The 20,515-nt window shown below is 39.3% G+C and overlaps 2 protein-coding genes and 1 pseudogene across 2 annotated transcripts; all 3 read right to left on the reverse strand.

The window, feature by feature from the left end:
* Nucleotides 1–2,880: 2,880 nt before the first annotated feature.
* Nucleotides 2,881–4,871, reverse strand: LOC104441776 (salutaridine reductase). The gene is made up of 5 exons (XM_010054999.3): nucleotides 4,794–4,871; nucleotides 4,435–4,678; nucleotides 4,285–4,350; nucleotides 3,820–4,002; nucleotides 2,881–3,457 (listed from the first exon to the last, which is right to left on the reverse strand). Exons 1-5 carry the CDS (start codon nucleotides 4,799–4,801, stop codon nucleotides 3,080–3,082), a joined length of 879 nt encoding a protein of 292 aa, XP_010053301.1. The 5' UTR covers nucleotides 4,802–4,871; the 3' UTR covers nucleotides 2,881–3,079.
* Nucleotides 4,872–8,396: 3,525 nt separating this feature from the next.
* On the reverse strand, nucleotides 8,397–10,537 carry LOC104443126 ((+)-neomenthol dehydrogenase-like). The gene is made up of 2 exons (XM_039311189.1): nucleotides 10,048–10,537; nucleotides 8,397–8,838 (listed from the first exon to the last, which is right to left on the reverse strand). Exons 1-2 carry the CDS (start codon nucleotides 10,074–10,076, stop codon nucleotides 8,496–8,498), a joined length of 372 nt encoding a protein of 123 aa, XP_039167123.1. The 5' UTR covers nucleotides 10,077–10,537; the 3' UTR covers nucleotides 8,397–8,495.
* Nucleotides 10,538–18,193: 7,656 nt separating this feature from the next.
* LOC104441777 lies at nucleotides 18,194–19,912 on the reverse strand (annotated as a pseudogene).
* Nucleotides 19,913–20,515: the final 603 nt, after the last annotated feature.

Raw genomic sequence — 20,515 nt, forward strand, 5'->3', positions numbered from 1 at the left:
GATCTGCACTATTGCACTTTGAACATCTGAGAGCATTTCGACCTACTGGTTTTACAAAAACCTTATTGAAATGATTTTTGTAAGCATCTCTTGTGGGTCTTTGCTTAATTTTTTCCTTCATTTTAGGAAAATTAATTAGAGGAATGGTTTCCACAGTCATTCCCAAACTAGATTTATTGAAATAAAGTCTTTGTGCTGAAAGAATTTTCTCAAGTTTCTCAGATCCTATTGAAAATCTTTTTGAAATATTTGATATGTCATTTTTTAAAAATTCATTTTCTTTTAAAAGATTTTCTTCACTTTCTTTAAGAGTAGAAACATTCATGTCTAAACATTTCAACTTTTCTTTCAAAACATTTTCCTGTTGTTTTAGTGCAAAGTTTTCTTTTTTAAGTTCGGAAATCCTTTTAAGAGAAGTCTTAAGACTAAAACACAGCTCATCAATGTATTTAAAAACTTTAACAGGGATTTTAAAGTTACTTACCTCAAATTCACTCCCGAATCCGAGTATGTCTCGGAGTTTGATTCTGAATCCAATTGTGCCATCGACATATATTGGCATAATCATCATCACTTTCTTCACACTCGTATCACCCGGGTTTATGCTTTAAGAGCATTTCGATACTTTTCAGCTTTTCCTTTCTTCTTCCTCAGAAGAGGACAGTTGGGTCTGATATGTCCATTTTTCTTACATTCAAAGTAGACTATATCTTTGTTTGATTCATCATCCTCAACAGACTTAGTCTGTTGCTTTTGAAAACTCTGTTTCTTTGGATTGAATCTTCTTCCTTTTCTGTTCAGCTTTCTGAATCTTCTTATCATGAGAGCAAGCTCATCATCGTCCATATCGTCTTCAGAATCTGTGAAATCAGAATCATCATTGGATTTAATGCAATGGATTCTTACCTTTAGGATCTTCGTCTTTATTGATTCGTTCCACTTCATAAGACTGAAGAGTTCCAACCAACTCATCGACAGATAGTGGCATGATTCTTTGTGTCTCTCTTATTGAGGTCTTTATGTGATTCCAATCCTTGGAGAGTCCACGCAAAGAGCTTGTTTACTTTCATGGGATCAGAAATTGGTTGACCTTGATTTTCAAGACCATTCACGATTTCTGTAAAACGACTAAACATGTCAGTTATAGATTCTTCTGATTTCATTTTGAAGGCTTCATATTGACCGAGGAGAATGTTGATTCTGGTCTCTTTCACTCGATCAGTTCTTTCATAAGTGATATGTAATCTATCCCAGACTTCTTTTGCTGTAACACAAGAAGATATTCTGTTATATTCAGTAGGTGACAAAGCACAATATAAAGAATAAATTGCTTTTGCATCAAGAGCTTGTCTCTTGATTATCTCTTCCTGAGTCATTTCACTTGACTCAACAGTTTCTTTTCCTCTCTCTGAGACAGATGCAGCTTTAGGAGTGATTCCTTTTTCTACAATGTCTCATTCCAGAGGATCCTTTGATCGTAGAAACGCTTTCATCTTGTTTTTCCAGATGTTGTAATCCTTTCCATCAAAGTAAGGTGGTATGGTATTGCTTTGCCCTTCCACCAGCCCTGGAGCTAGCATACTAGCCATGGATCTTTAACTCTGAAGTAAAACACTTCAAACAAAATGAGTACACAGGCTCTGATACCAATTGATATAGCTAGTATAAGCACCTAGAGGGGGGTAAATAGGTGTAAAAATAATTTCTCGAGATATGAAAGCAATACTAGGCAAACAATAGAAATGAAGCTCTCCTTTAGTTAACAAAACGAACTATGATCAAAGTAAACAGAGAGTAGGGAAGAGAAAATTGAACACAAAGTTTATAGTGGTTCGGCTTATTCCAAGCCTACGTCCACTCTTTTGCACTGACAGCCCACCGGCTGGATTTCACTATGAACAAAAGAGATGTTACAGCAATGCTTTCCCTTAATTCCACAGTGTAGATACTCTACCACACTTCCTCAAGGTATCTCAAAATATAGACTCTCTTTTGCGTACAAGATTTCGCTCAGTAAATGAATTGACTAAGAATCAAAGAGTTTCAGACTTTGGAATTCTTCTATCGTGCACCTTGTCGAACAACTGGAACGTTTTCCTTATATACTCCTTTGTGCCATCATACCCGTTGACACTTACCAAATGAATTCTTCCAATCTTCCCGTTGGACAGAATCAATTAGGAAGATCATTCGAGCTACTAAAGGAACATGTCGATAGCCCATCAATCCTGCTCGCCCATACAATCAGGATCTCGGTTTCCATAAGTAGAACCTTCTAAGAATACTTCGCCAATCATCGGATCTTTAATCAATCTTGATTCGAATAAAGGAATCCGTTATGTCATATCCAGCCAAGAGATCTTCGTCAATCAATAAGATCAAATCCTTAACGAAACACACAGTCCTAGATAGACCTTCTTTGACAAACTACAAACTGTCAATGAGAATAGACTTTGAGTCTTGAGTCTGACAGTCCGGAGGTCTTCAGACTTTAATAGTAGAGTATGCAAATCTTCAGATCAGACTGATGGAAACGTTTTGTCAGCTTCAAAATATTCCAGAAAGATTTCTCCAACAATTCATAGGTTTGATGCTCACTCGCAGCCGATGGCATGTCCTAGGAAATAATAAGTACACGGAAAGCTCAGATTTATATGAAACATTGTATTCGACATGGAAGTTGACCTGAGTTGCACCACCCGGAACAAATTAATTACGTAATTCAGACGGACAACTCAAAATCTTGTTCTGTTTTCATCGGAATTGCCTTTCCAGACCACTAGATCAGTGATTAAATCGGTTTCCAGACTGTAGAATTCCATTTCGAGAACAAATGATCATTCCATACCTTAATAAGAATGATTGATTAAATAGATTAAATAGATTAAATAGAATCACGTCGTATTTTATAGTGCCAAATCATTCCACTCTTCGACAACTTCACTCTCTCCAATCTTAGTAAGACAACTATAATGTGGTTTAGAAACTCCTACCAGTGAATAGAAGGAAAAATACAAAAGAACATAGTTTTAGGGTTTAAATGGACATGGCCTCTCCGAACCACTAAGCCAAATCTGGATCAAAAGGTCGATACTACCGTACGATCGAAGAATGTGCCGGAAGGTCCATCTTTTGGCAATAGAGCCACTGTAACGGGACCCCTGGCGCCTTCCTCGACAGGCAAAAAACCTGTGTTGCGGTTTAGGTCGGTCTTGACGAAGCCGGGGTTCACGGCATTGATGGCGATTCCACGATATTTCTTTGCCAAAACTCTTGTGTAAGCATTGAGAGTTGCCTTCGAGACGAGGTAACTGGATAAGACAATAGGCCAGCCTCCGGTTTCCAGCTTGTCCTCCTTCATATCCTTCAGAAATCTCTCCACCAAACCATCCACTTTCTCTTCCGTGAGGCTATCGATGTCATTGAGCTCCTTTTTGATATTCTCGCTGGGGATGTACTAATTTCAAGAAGGATAAAAAGAACAAATCTTGTCGTGAGGAGCTATGCAAAATTGACTAATAACTTAGAGGAATTAACGAGCATTCCTGGATTATTCGATTTGTTATGCCTATAATTGGGAAGTCGTTAAACATCAACCAACCTTATAAAATGTTAGTTATTTTATATTCCTCGTGTTTGATACTTCAAATCTGCCTCACTTATCAGATATTTTCTTTCACGTCATGAGTTTCAATCAATCTCCTTATTTTCAGAATTTTGTCATTGGATGAAACAAGATGATACAATAAATTGATTATGTACGTTTCTCGATCAACAACATGAAAATTCATATGCTTATGACACCAATTAAGTACATACCTGAAGCTGGCCAAGGTCAGAGGAGACATTAACTACTTTTGCCGAATTCGATTGTTGAAGAAGGGGTAGAAGAGCAGCAGTTACTTGTTTGATTCCATAGTAGTTAGTCCTCAAACACTTTTCTGCTGATTCATACGTCTCCTCAATGAACTCTTTCATCAATTTGGCCTGCGGACCTTTCAGCTGCAATAAGATTACATGAAACAAGAAGATTGTATTAACCAGTTTAAGCTTCTTAATATCGATAATTAAAACAGAGAAAAGGGGAAAAAAAGAAGAAGAGGATGCCCCAAATAATATGCCACAGGGAATGGTGGGCAAATGTGTATAAAGCTAGTAGCTAGGAAAAATGAAAAAGCTACGTGAGATACGCTTTAACGCTCTGTGTTCTCTATAAATCGCCTCAATAAAAAATTGTGTGAGAAATGTATTGCACAGTAGTATTGCCGATTTGAGAAAACTCACATCATTTGCATTCATAACCATGTCTTTTTTCATGCCTGTAGCCCCGGTTATGCCTGCATTATTCACCTGCAACGTCATTGTTCTTTTATGGCTCTTTTCTCAATCTATTTGAAGCATAACATTAGCAAGTGACCTATGAATACATTTTACCAAAATATCGAGTTTCCCGAATTGAGCCTTGACGAATTCCGCCAGCGAATTGATGCTGGTCCCGTTGACCACGTCAAGCGGATAAAAGACCACATTGGAGATCCCAATGCTTGTGAGCTTCTCGATAGCCTCATTTCCTCTAGTCACATCTCTAGCGGTTAATACAACAAAGACTCCATTTGAAGCTAGTTGCTTGGATATCTCAAATCCGATCCCTTTATTCGCACCAGTAACGACTGCGATCCTATGAAAATTAAAGAAAAACGAGAACAAAATAGAAGGGTTAGCATTTACGCTGAAATATATCATATTGAACTGGTCACGATGATTCATCAAGAAGTAGCGGAAGCGAGTAGTACCTGTCCATTTGATGAAGAGCCTGAAATGTTAAGATCTCCCTCTGTTTTTCTTTTCCAAAGGTTTTGGAGGGTGGTGGCTCTTCTCCTGTGGCTTGCTGATTCCGTATTTATAGGTGGTAATAAACATCATTTTTGGTCCATCTAGCCAGAAAAAAAAAAAATAAAATAAAATAAAATAAAATAAAATAAAATAAAATAATAAAACAGGAAACAGAGAAAACGTCAGCCAGTACGTCGCAGGTTTATGCGTGGTCGTTGGTTGGCGGCCGTTATGACGTAACTATCCTCGTCATTCTTATCTAAGCGGTGATGACATCCTTCGAAGGAGTAAATGGCAAAAATCAGCCTTTGGAGTGATAAGAGTATTATAGAGCAAGTCAATGCTATCTCTTCAATATTATAAATTATCTGGTAATAAGATATGAGGGCGAGGTTTTAATTTATCTTGTGTCTACCTAGCGGACGAGTGGCTATCTATTTCTTGTCATTTGCCCTTCTTTGTCCAATCATACGTACACAACCAAAGCGCGACAATTTAAAATCTGGATTAGTGATGTTGCTGGGTCTCGATTAACGGACGAGACTAAATTTGGTGATTTTAGTTTGTAAGCTAGTTTTCTTTTTTTTCTCTCTCTTTTCCTTCTTTACTTTTTCTTTTCTTTTCTCTTCTTTTATTTTTTTTTTCTATTTTCTTTTCATTTTTTCCCTTTTCCCTCTGCTAGCCATCGTTAGGCCTTGTCAATAACCGGTGACCCACCAGCCTCAAGCTAGGTACACTAGGCCTTGGCTAGCAACGTAGGCCTTCGTCAAATTGGGCAAGGGTTTGCCCTCGCCAACCCAAGTGAGGGATATAATTTCTATAATTAATAAAATTTTAGAAAGGAATATGATTCCAAACTCTAATTCTTTTGAATTCTATTTCATTTCTATTTTACTTTCTTTCAAAAATAAAAATAGAAAGAAAATAGGTTGGCAAGAAAAAAAGGGAAAAAGAAAAAAATTAATAAAAATTTCAAATAAATATTAAAATATTGTAAAAAATTGTCCATGTTAATGTCGATCATGCCACATAGGGCAGCCAGCATTCACCCTAGCAATTTTTTTTTTTTACCAAAATTGGTGTAATAGACTCAATTAGCAAAATGTGAAAATGTTTAAAACTCAGTTGACACAATCAACAAATTTAAGATTAATAGATTTATGACTTTTTAAATAATTTTCTACTTGTTAATGCATATTTTCCACCGTAGCCACAATAATACAAAAAAGCCATATAAGCAGTCATATTTACTTGTTATTGCTTTGGCAATCTTGTGAGAGGGTCTTTTATGTCTGTTCTCCAAACTCCAATTGACTTCAAAGTCAAGTCAACTTGATTTTGAGAAGACGTTAAAGATCATGAAGATATTTCCTTTAATTTTGCATATCTCTTAAAAATTATGCATATATCTCTCTAATTATGTATCCCTGATTGGCTATAATTAATATTATAATATCTTGTTAACATCTTAAAATCAAGGTGACTTAGGAGAAATCAACTAGAGTTTGATGAAAAGATTTGAAAATGAATGGTGGATTAGTGAGCCATTTTGGTGTTTGATGAGAGAACCGGCTAGCATGTGCAAGCGACAACAAGCTGATGTGGGTGCTTACATGGTTGTTGTGTGTTACCATTAGGGGTGGCAAATGGATGGGTCGGGTTGGGTATGGGGCGAATCGAAAATGGGTCAACCCATATTTGACCCATTTAACCCGTTTTGACCCATATTCTTATACTGTAAATCTAGTGATCCATATCCGACCTGACTCGTACCTGACCTATATCCGACCCGATCCGTATTGCTAAAACCTACTTATTGTTAAAATATTTTTATGCAATACAATTTTTTTAACGATCTTTATGCAATACAAATTTAAGGGAAAAAATTTATAATTCTTTTTAAAATATTTTTAAAAATCGAAATTTTATTTTTTAAATATATTTTTTTACTTATTTTCATTTTTTAAAATATCATTCTTAATTTTAATAATTATTTTTCTTTTTTTTCTTCTTCTTCTTCGGTTGGCCGCTGGTCACGATGACGGCCGGCGACCGGCCACAGGCGAGATTGAGCTCGCTAGTGTCAGGCAGGGCTCAATCTCGCCAATTCGGCAAGGCTAAGGCCCCGCCTGACACTGGCGAGCTCGAGCCTCGCTAGATCCGACGAGTCTCGAGCCTCACCAGTCATCGGCGAGGTTGAGCCTCGCCGGATCTGGCAAGACTCGAGCTTGCCGACGTCGGGCAAGGCTCAATCTCATCGATCTAGTGAGGCCGAGGCCTTGCCTGACGCCAGTCGTCGGCGAGGCCAAGCCTCGCTAGCTCGCCGACGTTGGGCAAGGCTCGAGCTTGCCAGCGTTAGGCGAGGCTCGAGCTCATCGGCATCGGGCGAGGCTTGATCTCACCAAATCTGGTGAGGCCGAGGCCCCACCCAACGCCGACGAGGCTCGAGCTTATTGGCGTCGGTCGAGACTTGAGCTCGCCGACATCGGGCGAGGCTCGATCTCGCCGATTTGACGAGGCCAAGGCCCCGCCCGACGCCGGCAAGCTCGAGCCTCGCCGGTCATCAGCGACCTTCTAGGGAGCGGCGGAGGCAACTCAGAGGCGAGCTGCAGCGGAGGCAACTCAGAGGCGAGCCGCGGCGGCGAGTGGTGGAGGCGGCTCCAAGGTGAGCGGCGAAGGTGAAGGTCAAAGGGCTGTCCATGTTTTATAGGTTTTAAAAATGAGTTGAAAATGGGTCAGAACGTGTGACCCATTTTCGACCCATATAAAACTGAACTTAAAATGGGTCAAATGTGGGTTATGGCCCATTACAACTTCACAACCCACATCCGACCCATTTGTGAAAAATATTGGTACAAAATGGGTCACCTCTAGTTACCATATTAGTTGTGCAATCTGTGCAGAATTAGGCCGTCGTGGCTACGACGCAGACTACGTGACAACAAAATAGGCTGACATGGCTGCGGACACGGCGAACAATGTTAAGGATCAACCTTGAGAGAGGGATACTAGTAAAAAAGAGAGTGACATGAGATTTGAGAAGTGCGTTGTCTGGGTATGCACTCGAATGTCCATCAGATGCACTCAAAACATCAAGATAAGAATTATGAGAAAGAAAGAATTGTGTGATTAAAGTCCGTTTCTGTAGTACGATGAAAAGTACATGAGCTTATTCGTAGGTTTGATGCTCACTCACAGCCGATGGCATGACCTAGAAAATAGCATGTACATGGAAAGCTCGGATTTATATGAAACATTGCATTCGACATGGAAGTTGACCTGAGTTGCATCACTTGGAGCAAACTAATTACGTAATTCAGACCGACAACTCAAATCTTGTTCTGTTTTCATCAGAATTTCCTTTCTAGACCACCAGATCAGTGATTAAATTGGTTTCCAGACTGTAGAATTCCATTTCGAGAAAAAATTATCATTTCATAGCTTAGTAAAATGACAGCTTAAATAGATTAAATAGAATCATATCGTATTTTATAGTGCTAAATCATTCCTCTCTTCGACAACTTCACTCTCTCCAATCTTATTAAGACAACTATAATGTGGTTTAGAAACTCCTACCAATGAACAGAAGGAAAAATACAGAAGAACGTAGTTTTAGGGTTTAAACGGACATGGCCTCTCCGCACTACCAAGCCAAATCTGGATCAAAAGGTCGATACTAGAGTACGATCAAAGAATGCGCCGGAAGGCCCATCTTTTGGCAATAGAGCCACTGTAACGGGACCTCTCCTGCCTTCCTCGATAGGCAAAAACCCCATGTTGCGGTTTAGGTCGGTCTTGACGAAGCCAGGGTTCACGGCATTGATGGCGATTCCACGATATTTCTTTGCCAAAACTCTTGTGTAAGCATTGAGAGTTGCCTTCGAGACGAGGTAAGCATATAAGACAATAGGCCAGTCTCTGCTTTCCAACTTGTCCTTCATATCCTTCAGAAATCTCTCCACCAAACCATCCACTTTCTCTCCCGTGAGCTTATCGATGGATGCACTAATTTCAAGAAGGATAAAATGAACAAATCTTGTCATGAGAGACTATGTAATTGGACTATGTAATTGACTAATAACTTAGAGGAATCTACGAGCATTCCTGGATTATTCGATTTGTTATGCCTATAATTGGGAAGTCGTTAAACATCAACCAACCTTATAAACTGTTGGTTATTTTATAGTCCTTGTGTCTGGTATTTCAAACCTGCCTCACTCATCTGATCTTTCTTTCACATCATGAGTTTCGGGGTAAGTACACTATTAGTGCCAAAACTTATGTACGGCGTTCACTTTGGTGCCAAAAATTTATTTTGGATCACTTAAGTGCCAACAAATTAAAAAAATGATCATTTCAGTGCCAACGCCGATAAAATTGGCCAAAAAATCTGACATGGCACTTTATATTAATTTTTGGAGAGTACAATCAGTATTCAAACAATAAAACGACGCCATTTAGCGTCTGTCCCTAAATCCCCAAATTGAGAGAGAGAGAGAGAGAGAGAGAGAGAGAGAGAAGGCATGTCGTCTTCTTCTTCCTCGAAGACCAACACCAGCAGCGGCACTAGCAGCAACACCAGCAACGCACCAGCAGTGGCACCAGCAACAAAAGGGCACCAACGACACCTTCAACCCCTCTTCTTCCTCACTCCTCCTCTACCCTCGCCTCCTATTCTTCCTACCACTTCTTGCTTGAGCAACAATCTCAGTCTCTCCTTGCTCACCTAATCGAGTAACTACAATGGTGGCCGAGTGACGGTGGCCGAGCGATGGCAGGCAAACGACAGTGGCCGAGCAGCTCAAACCCTAATTTCAATCCCCATATGAGCTATACGGCATCATTTCTATGATGATGTCCATGTATAATGGAAAAACGACATCGTTTTAAAGCCACCGCAACTTTTTTTTCTAAAATATAAAAGTCACGTAATTAATCTGGCCGAAATCTTTTACCGATGGCACCAAAGTAATTATTTTTTTATCTGATTTGGCACTTAAGTGATCCAACAGAAACTTTTGGCACCGAAATGAGTACCGTACACCAGTTTTAGCACTGATAGTATACTTATCCCCATGAGTTTTAGTCAATCTACTTATTTTCAGAATTTCGTCATTGGATGAAACAAGATGATACAATAAGTTGAGTATGTATGGTTTTTCTCGATCAAAAACATGAAAATTAATTTGCATATGACACCAATTAAGTGCATACCTGAATCTGGCCAAGGTTAGAGGAGACATTGACTACTCTTGCCGAATTCGATTGTTGAAGAGGTAGAAGAGCAGCAGTTACTTGTTTAATTCCATGGTAGTTAGTCCTCAAGCACTTTTCTGCTGATTCATACGTCTCCTCAATGAACTCTTTCATCGATTTGGCTTGCGGACCTTTCAGCTGCAATAAGATTACATGAAAAAAGCGATCGTATTAACCAGTTTAAGCTTCTTAATATCGACAATTAAAAGGGAGCAAAGGGGGCCCAAAAAAAAAAAATGGACGCCCCAAATAATATGCCACAAAGAATGTGGGCAAATGTGCACAATGCTAGTAGCGAGGAAAAATGAAAAAGCTGCGTGAGATACGCTTTAATGCTCTGTGTGTTCTATAAATCGCCTCAATAAAAAATGGTGTGAGAAATGTATTGCACAGTAGTATTGCCGATTTGAGAAAACTCGCATCGTCTGCATTCACAACCATGTCTTTTTTCATGACTGTAGCTCCGGTTATGCCTGCATTATTCACCTGCAACGTCATTGTTCTTTTATGGCCCTTTTCTCAATCTATTTGAAGCATTACATTAACAAATGACCTATGAATAGATTTTACCAAAATATCGAGTTTCCTGAATTCCGCCGGCGAATTGACACTGGTCCCATTGACCATGTGAAGCGGTGAAAGACCACATTGGAAATCCCAATGCTCGCAAGCTTCTCGATAGCCTCATTTCCTCTATTCACATCCCTAGCAGTTAATACAACAAAGACTGGGGAAAATACATTAAAAGTGCCAAAAGTTGTGTACGGTACTCACTTTGGTATCAAAAGTTTCCGCCAAATCACTTAAGTGCCAAATCGGAGAAAAAACGATTATCACCTGTAAGAGATTCCAACCAAATTGGTTATGTGAATTTTGTATTAAAAAAGAAGAAGAAGAAGTTGACATGGGAAAGGAATGTTGTAAATGACGTTGTTTTCCTTTCTCCTTAAGAAACAATGTCGTTTTTCCATCATACGTGAATTGAAATTAGGGTTCTTCATCCGCGATCTTCACTCGACATTGATTGTAGTTCGCTCACGCACCACCACTTGGTTGCCGCCGCTCGACCACTATCGTAGTTGCTCGACCATGTGAGTGACGAGAAGATTGTTCATCACACACACGCCCCTCCCGTATAGGGTACCCATCTCGTGTAGAACTTATGCTTGGAGCTGTCGTTTGGGGCTTGGCTCGCCAAAAGAATATGGGTAACAACTAGAACAATGGAAGCGTGCAGTTGTTTCAAGCGAGGAGAGGCTAAGGTTGTTACTCAGGCAAGAAGTAGTAAGAAGAATAGGAGGTGAGGGCAAAGGAGGAGGAGGAAGAAGTGGGGTTGAAGATGGAGAGAGCGAAAACGAGGAGGGTAAGGGAGAGGAAGAGAGTGCAAATGGAGATGGTGGATTGGGCTCTACTCAAGAGGCGGCCAGAGTGGGTCCCTCTAAAGGGGGAAGAAGAAAGAGGAGGAGGACAAGAGCTTAGGCTTGTTGACAATGTCAGACGAAATAGAGGTGGAGTGATGCTAGTGTTGTTCTTTGAAAAAGAAGACGAGGAGGAAGCCCATGGCCAATGAGTTCTAGTCACCGCTCCTACCATTGCTCATTGCTAGTATGCCCACTTGCTCGCCTTCTACCCTCTCTCTCAATCGATTTTTCAATTTAGAGATTTAGGGATTTTACTTCAGAGAAAGATCCAAACGATGTCATTTTGTTATTTGAATGTTGATTGTACTCTCCAGCAAGTCTCGTCGGTTTTAAAAATTAATTAATAAATAAATAAAAAGTGACATATTTGATTTCCGGCTAATTAGATCGGTGTTGGCACTAAATAATTATTTTTTAATAGTTTTAGCATTTAAGTGATCTAAAATAAACTTTTGATACCAAAGTGAGCGTCATATACAACTTTTTGCATTTCTGACGTACTTATCCCATAAAGACTCTATTTGAAGCTAGCTGTTTGCATATCTCAAATCTAATCCCCTTATTCACACTAATAACACCTGCAATCCTACAAAAATTAACACAAGAAGGGGAACAAAACAAAAGGGTTAGCATTTATATTGAAATACATCGTATCGAACCGGTCGCGATGATTCATCAAGAGTAGTGGAAGCGACTAGTACGTGTCCATTTGATGAAGAGCTTGAACATGTCCCTCTGTTTTTCTTTTCCAGAGGTTTGGAGGGTGGTGGCTCTTCTGCGGAGGCATGTTGATTGCATTTTTATAGGTGAGAAAAACATCATTTTTGTCTACCTACCCAGAAAAAAAAGAACAGAAAACAGGTAACAGAGAAAACATCAGCAAGTACGTCAAACTTGGTCGTTGGTCATCGGTCGTTGTCGTTGAAGTTTATAATAAATGACTTACCTGCCATGGTTGACTGTTCTTGTGGTTCTGGAGCCAGTTCCCTACTTTCCCTCGTTAGAAATATCCTAAATATCTTTTGATATCTCTAATATGTCCAATCATGAGTGCTCACCACTCACCCAAAGTGTGATAATCCAATATATGGAGTTAGCCCGAGGAATTGATAGCCTGTTAGCCACTATGAAACAGTGCTCAATTCTGATTTTTTGTTCTCAAAATCAATTTAGGATAAGAATCGTGTTTGGTAAAATTTTTATTAGAGGAACAAATGTGTTCACGAATCAATTTGGGACGATAATCAATAATAATAATAATAAAAAGTTGCTTCTTGGTTCAGGCTCAAAATTGAGAATTAAAACTCTTCTTCTTCTCTTTTCTGTTTCTTCATCAACGCCATCTCACGCCCGCCGCCGTTCGCCGCCACTGCTGCCGCCGATCGCCGTTGCCCGTCGCCGCCCGCCGCCGATCTCCAAACCTCGCCCAGCGAGGCCGAGCTAACGAGGGCCAACGACTAGCCTGAAGAAGAATTATAATAAGAGAAAAAAAGAAAAAGAAAAGGAAAAAGGAAAAAAAAAAAAAGAAATTATAAAATTATAAAAATTATTTAAAAATTAAAATAAATTGATTTGAAATAGAATCAATAAACACGATATCAAATGCAATTCTATTCCACAATCAGAAATTTTGTACAGTTACCAAATGTGTTCTTTTACTCATAATCAATTCCCGAGAACAGAATAAAAAATAATCATTTCTGATTATAATTTGTTTCCGGGAACAAAATTATTACCAAGAGTGCTCTATGTCTCAATTAATGGACAAGACTAAATTTGGTATTTTCAGTGTGTAGGCGACTCTTTATCTTGGATGAAAAGGGGTCATGGATAAATAAGAAAAGATTGACATGATGGTGGTTAGCGCAAGGAAATGCATTAAGTAGGACACCTGCCGTGCTTGCATGCTAAAATATTGGCTGGTAGACACTCGTTATATCATTTGGACTTTGACAGGTCCTTAAAAAATTCAAAAATTAAATGATAGGGGAAAGAACTCCTGAAGGGCGGGACTCCCTACTACACATTCCTTTACTATCTTCTGCCCTTGAAGAAAAATATATGGGTGGGAATTTGAGATATATCGAACGTGCGAGTATCAACACGTTAAACAAGAAGGTAGTCTTGTCAGTCCATCAAGATTACCTAATAGATAGGGCAGCCCTAACGTGGAAGGTCAAACATTCGATTGCTTGCTGAGGTTATCCTGTCATCAAAACATTAAGGATTCAAGCAATATCCCCCGCTATAAGGTAAAAGGGAGGTTGCTACATGTTATATGACTAAGTGTTTCTTCATTGACTAAGCATTCTTAATGTGTTTGTTGACAGCTTATGAGCTTATTAAGTATTTATCTCAAATCAGCGTCACTAACACGAGAAGATGGACGATTAGAGAATGAATTTGAGAGAGAGGACTGAGACAAATTCTGACATTGAAGAGAAAATGAATGAAGAATCTCACTGGAGAGACGTTAATTCATTGAGTTGATGAATTTTAGGCCCCATTGATTTCGAAAAAAAACTAAATGATTTGAGAAATATTTCTTTGAAAGTAATCGCTTGTATCGCTTGAAATAATTAGTTAATAAAAAATATTTTCATTATTGGCAACAATTTATGTTTAAGCATTTTTGTGTATAATTAATATATTTTTCATTAATTCATTTTTTAAAGTGGTATAAAGGATCATTTTTAGGAAAATAATTTTTAAACCATTCGTGTTGCAACCTCCCGACTGAGAAGACAAGTTTAGAGATAAATTAGGAGAATGACATTAGAAAATTAGGAAAATTCCAAAAAATATAAATTTTGGCCTAATTTAAGACATTTTTAATTTTCTTTTTGAAAAATATATTTAATTCATTAATCAATATGTGCTTAATTTGCATGAACATGGACCAACTCAGAACATGAATTTAATATCACATTAACCAAGCTGATCGATTGGTGTGCATTAGACTGCTTAGACCAATTTCCTCGAAACATATTCAAGGGCTTTAATCTCGACCTCAGAGATAAAGCACCAATCCCTAGAACTACACACCAAGAGTGCAAAAAAATAAAACTTACTAACATATCACAAACTCATCAAATCGTGGACGAAAGAACAATTCAAATGTCAAAACTTGGAACAAAATGACACTTAAAGGCCAAAAGTTAGGAAAGTGACATTTAAGTGTCACTTTTTTTTATAAAAAAAAAAATGAGACTTTAGTATCACCTCCGGTGAACCCCGTCGAAAATCTTATATGGCAATTTTTTATTAATTTTGCTTGCCTACGTAATTCGCCAAAAAACTGACTCAACAAATAAATGCAAAAACGATATTGCTTTGGTGCGGATTTGAATTTTAATATAAAACTTAATTAAATTAAATGCAAAACGAAATTTAAAAAAAAAAAAAAAAGAAAAAGAAAAGGAATGAAGAAGATGAATAGTTGGAGGCGAGTGAGGACTTAGCCCTCAACTCCCGCCATCTCTGGGAAGGATCAACGACGGTTGGGAGATGGTTAGCTAGGGTTGCCAGGCCCTAGAGCCCTTAGCCGCCTCCAACTATTCATCTTCTTTCTCCCTTTTTTTAATTTTATTTTAAATTTAATTTAATTAATTTTATATTAATTATTTATTCACGATAGCAACAAAAGGATGTCGTTTTACATTTATCTAGTCACGTCAACGTGCAAATCGTCATATCAAAAAATCGACGTTGTTTTGCACTTCTCTCATCGGAAAATCGTCACGTTAGTATTTTTGATTACTTTTCTCATCATTAGCACTTAACTATTCCATTTTACTATGATTTTGACATTTAAATATAATTTTCCTAACTTTGAATACTTAAATCTCCCCCATGCCAAGTTTTGACACTCCCAAATTGTGCTTAAAATTCCCGTCAAAATGACAGGTCGGCTATTGTGGCAAGCCTAGGTTTGAACTCAGATCAGCCAGACCCATGAACTACCCAAATTCACGCCCTTAAAACTAATACAATAAAGACTTTAAGCAAAATACACTCGACCCGAATGAAAGTACACAACATGTACCTTCAAACGAGTTATTGACCCAAAAAAAAAAAAATGCAACAAACGTCTTGGAGAATGATCAACCACACACTCGAACCAACCTCTCCAAGTAGGCTGTACGAATAGTCCATGCTGGTCAGTCGTGTACCAGTAATGGCCCTACGTGGATCTGCTCAGGACGCATGAACTTTGAAGGCTCTTGCAAACATTTCAACAAACCGTTTATGTGCATTGAGAACATTGACTCTAGTCACGATTTCGAAGTGAATTTTTCGACTTAAAATGACACTGAAACAACGATATGATCATGAATCATCGAGCAAAACTTCGTATTTTCCGTGGTTTACGCATGGTTAATATGAGCGCATCTTGGCCTTGTATCTCGACAAGGCAGGGCCGAACAGGGGAGGGTGAAATTACCTGGTTTATCTGCTATGCCAGGACCAGTATGAGAACACAAATCAGTGACTGGACCCTTAATAATTTTCTACGAATAGGTCGATTCCTTCGGATAAGTTTCCGACAAATTTTACTCTCTTCGGATTTCCTCGGCCAAAGAACAGAGCGGAGCAGGGTACAACGGACGATTCGAACTCGCCTTGCTGGAGAGGGACTTTTTTCTCTGAAATTGTGGGTCAATCCAACTCGGGAGGTTCCAGACATGCCGCCTGTGCTGATGGGTGTCGGCGACGGAGCTTCAAGCGAAAGCGAATCAATTCAACCGCACCCGGCCGAGAAACAGAACAAAACAGAGCAACAACGACTGATACGGAAATCGACGGCGACCGCGGTTTGCGGCGACGACGAGGAGGACTGGAGGACTGAGGATGGCAAGACCTCCGTAATAGTTACTGGAATTTGCAAGGAAACCAGGGTATCGGCGGTAGAGACTGGACTGGATGCTTGTCGAGGCTGCAGGTGTGTTAATCAGGGATGGTGAATGGCAGCAAGTGGTGGAACGTGGCTGTGCGGTGGTTGATGGTGGTTGTGTGGTGGCCGTGTGTAGTGGACTTGGTGATGAACGTGACTGGTCGAGGGTCTGCCCCGTCTGAAGCGAATGCCCCTCCTTTCATACTGAACGGGTTCGGTGTGCCGAGGGCCTTTGAGCGCTCTCTTCACTCCCTGCTCTTTTGTCCTGCCCATGCCTCTTATCCTCCGTTTTCTCTCTTCCATACGCCAAGCAACGCCCCCATCCGCTGCTATACCTCTGCTTCTCTCAACGTTTAGTCTCAGCTCATGCTCAGGTCTCTTCTTATCCCTTGACTTTTGCTATGTTTTGTGGGTTGCCCAATGCTTGTTAATTTCCAAATCCTGTCTGTTTTCTTTCCTTGTGTTTCCTCTCTTCTTTTCTGATCTTTTTTTTTAATGTGCTTTCAAGCTGCCTACACACTCCAACGAATGTTCTGTTCTCTGTGCCATTCACGCTCAGTCAGCCCGTTTCTTCCTCGATTTTCTAATGAGCCCTGTCCTATTTTTCACTTTACTTTTACTTATTATTATTTTTTCACTTTACTTCTACTTATTATTATTTTCTATTTCTTTTTTTAAAAAGATCACGTAGGAACAATGCCATTTTAGAAATTGTACTAAATGCCTAGACAAGTCAAAATGCATGAACTCGGCTTGAAATATTTTTGGTAGGAAAACAAGTTCCAAACTGTTTTGAAAGTATGTAGAATGATCTTGGAGCACAAATTTAGGCATCAACAATTCATTTTTCATGAAACAATAGTATTAATCGTTTACCTTCTTTAATATTTTGTTACATTGTATTTATGTCTATATGTAAATCACATTGGTTGTGTTGTATTCATCTTGTGTTATATCAAATATGATATGTGACCAAGACTTGTGCATTAAATATGGATTGATATTTATGCACGATGAGAGCTAAGTGATGCGTGGACAAAGTATTTTATTGTGAAAGCCACCTCTTAAATCTTGTTAAGATAAAGTGTTACATAATGGGATCCATTTCTCGAACCCACTTCTTTTGACCAAATAAAAAACGCACCTCTATAATCCTACCGAAATGACCACTTGGGTATATCGGTGGGGTCAACTATGTGGCGCGCATTATCGAATAGCATCTCTTTGATAAATTATCATTTAGCATTTCTGATCCTGAGAAGAGGTGGTGAATCTCTTGCTCAGTTGGTGATTTGCTTACTCAGAAGAGGTGTTGGCAAGCTAGCCTAGATTGGGAAATGGGACATCGAGGTTCTGAGATAGGAGTGCGGAATGAAAATTGAGTGGATTTCCAGGGGTTCCACAAAGTATAAAGTCAAGGAGATTACCCATTATAAAGGGAACCCACGAGAAAGTTTTGGAGAAATGATTTTGTGGACTGGATATAAATCATTTGAGGGAAACTTACACAAATAAACTCTGAATTTTAATCTACTGTGCGATGTCGTCTTTGTATTTTCAATTTGTTTAATATGATCTTTGAACTTGATCCAATATACAATATCATTTCTGAATTTTTAAATATTTTCATATATTTTAGGGATTACATTGAACATTTACGGATAATTTAGGAATCACGTTGAATAAATTCGAAACTCATAGATGACATTGTGCCTAAGACAAGCACGCCTGGCAATTGGATTGAAAGAGTATTTACTCGCGCACCCTATTGACATAGCAATCAAAGTCGGAAAGTTCGAAATTACTGATTGGATTTAGTTATTCATACCAATAAGGAGAATGGAAAATATGAAAGAACATAGGTATATGGTTTAAACTGACATAGCCTCTCTGCCCTACTCATCCAAATCTTAATCAAAAGCTCCATTCTACTGTACGATTGAAGAACACGCCGGAAGGTCCATCTTTTGGCATTAGAGCCACCGTAACGGGACCTCTTGCGCCTTCCTCGACCGGCGACCCAATGTTGTGGCTTAGGTCAGTCTTGATGTAACCGGGATGCACGGCATTGATGGCTATCCCGGGGTATTTCGTCGCCATAACTCTTGTGTAAGCATTGAGAGCTACCTTCGAGACGATGTAAGCAGATAAAAGGATCGGCCAGCCTCCGGTTTCCACTGCATTCTCCTTCATATCCTTCAGAAACCGTGCGACCAAACTGTCCACTTTCTCTTCCGCGAGGCTATCGATGTCATTGAGCTCCTCTTTGATATTCTCGTCGGGGATGTACTGATTTCAAGCAGGAGAAGATGAACAGGTCTTGTCATGATAGAATACGCAAGTAAAAAATCTCGTCGTGAGCTTCAATCGATCTCCCTATGTTCAGGCTTTGGTCATTGCATTGAACGACAACATGATATAATCGAGTACACACCTTAAGCTGGCCAACGCAAGAGGAGACGTTGACAACTTTTGGCATGTTCGATTGTTGAAGAAGAGGTAGAAGAGCAGCAGTTGTTTGATTCCATAGTAGTTAGTCCTCAGACATTTTTCTGCTGATTCATACGTCTCCTTAAAGAACTCCTTCATCGATTTGGCCTTTGGACCTCTAATCTGCATAAAGTTACATGAAAAAGACGAACGGCGTTGACTAATTTGAGCTTTCCTGATTTCGATAAACGAAAGGGAAGAAAGGAAGAATAAAGGATGCCCCAAACATTGCGCGAGGAGGATATTTTCATGTCAAGAAAAGAACAAAATAACGTTCAAACTAACATTTTCGAACTTGCATGTTGATACACGCTTTGCTGGTATATGTTCTATGAATCATGTCATAAAAATTTACATGAAAAATGTATCCCGTAGTTGTAGTTTGAGAAGACTCACCATATCTTCCGTTAAAACTATGTCCTCTTTCATGTATGTAGCTCCGGTTATGCCCGCGTTATTCACCTGCAAGGCGAATTGTGCTTTTATGGCTCTTTCATCAATCTAGTTGAAACATAATACAACAAGTGATCTATGCATAGATGTTACCAAAATATCAAGTTTTCCGAACCGAGCCTTGACGAAATCCGCCAGCGAACTGGCGCTGGCCCCGTCCACCACATCAAGCGGATGAAAGGCCACATTGAAGATCCCAATGCTTGCGAGCCTCTCAATAGCCTCATTCCCTCTATTAACGTCTCTTGCGGTCAATACGACGAAGACTCCATTTGAAGCTAGCTGCTTGCATATCTCTAATCCAATCCCTTTATTGGCACCCGTTACAACCGCAACCCTATGGAAATTAACAGAAGAACGAGAACAGAACAAAAGGGATTAGCACTTGTTTTGAGATATATCATGTCAAACCGGTATCGACAATCCATCAAGAAGAAGTGGAAGGAAGGAATACCTGTCCATTTGATGAAGGGGTTGAAATGTTTAACCTCTATCGTTTTTCCTTTCCCAAAAGGGTTTTGGAGGGTGGTGGCTCTTCAGCTGGGGCCTGTCGAGTGCATATTTACGGGGAAAAGAAGGAGGAAAAAAAATTCATTTCGGTCTGACTAGCCAAATGAAAAGAAAATGGAAGCAGAGAAAGCATCAGCCAGCGCGTCGATATTTGGTCATTGATCGCGCAATTCCTAACGTATGCGTGATGTATACTAGTCATTCTTATCTGAAGTGGTGACGGCTTCCTTTGAAGGAGTCTGCGAGCAAATTCGAGAGATACAAGGACCGATTTTGTGGAATAGGGGTATTGATCGTTCAAAATTTACCCGATTGATAATTTTTAGAAAAAGGCGTACAATTGCTGTCTCACTAACTAATCATGAAAAACAAATGAAATTGAAAGAACATCAACATGGGGCGAAAAATACGTGGAAGGACGTCCTTTGCTCCAATTGTGATCTATCATTATCAGTTAGTCAGATAGTAGATTGAAAATTGAAGTCGACGGGAATGATGAATTTCGTCACACCACTAGCAGAAGAAACTATCTAATAATTACAAAGCATGGGAAAAAAAAAAAAGGATTTTCGTTTGATCATTTATGGCTCAAGACCGCCAGATTAGTCAGTTGGCTTTGTACCTCTAGAATGCCAGTTAAGAACAAGATTATGTCGTT

The sequence above is a fragment of the Eucalyptus grandis genome, chromosome 4, assembly GCF_016545825.1.
Source record: "Eucalyptus grandis isolate ANBG69807.140 chromosome 4, ASM1654582v1, whole genome shotgun sequence".
NCBI lineage: Eukaryota > Viridiplantae > Streptophyta > Magnoliopsida > Myrtales > Myrtaceae > Eucalyptus > Eucalyptus grandis.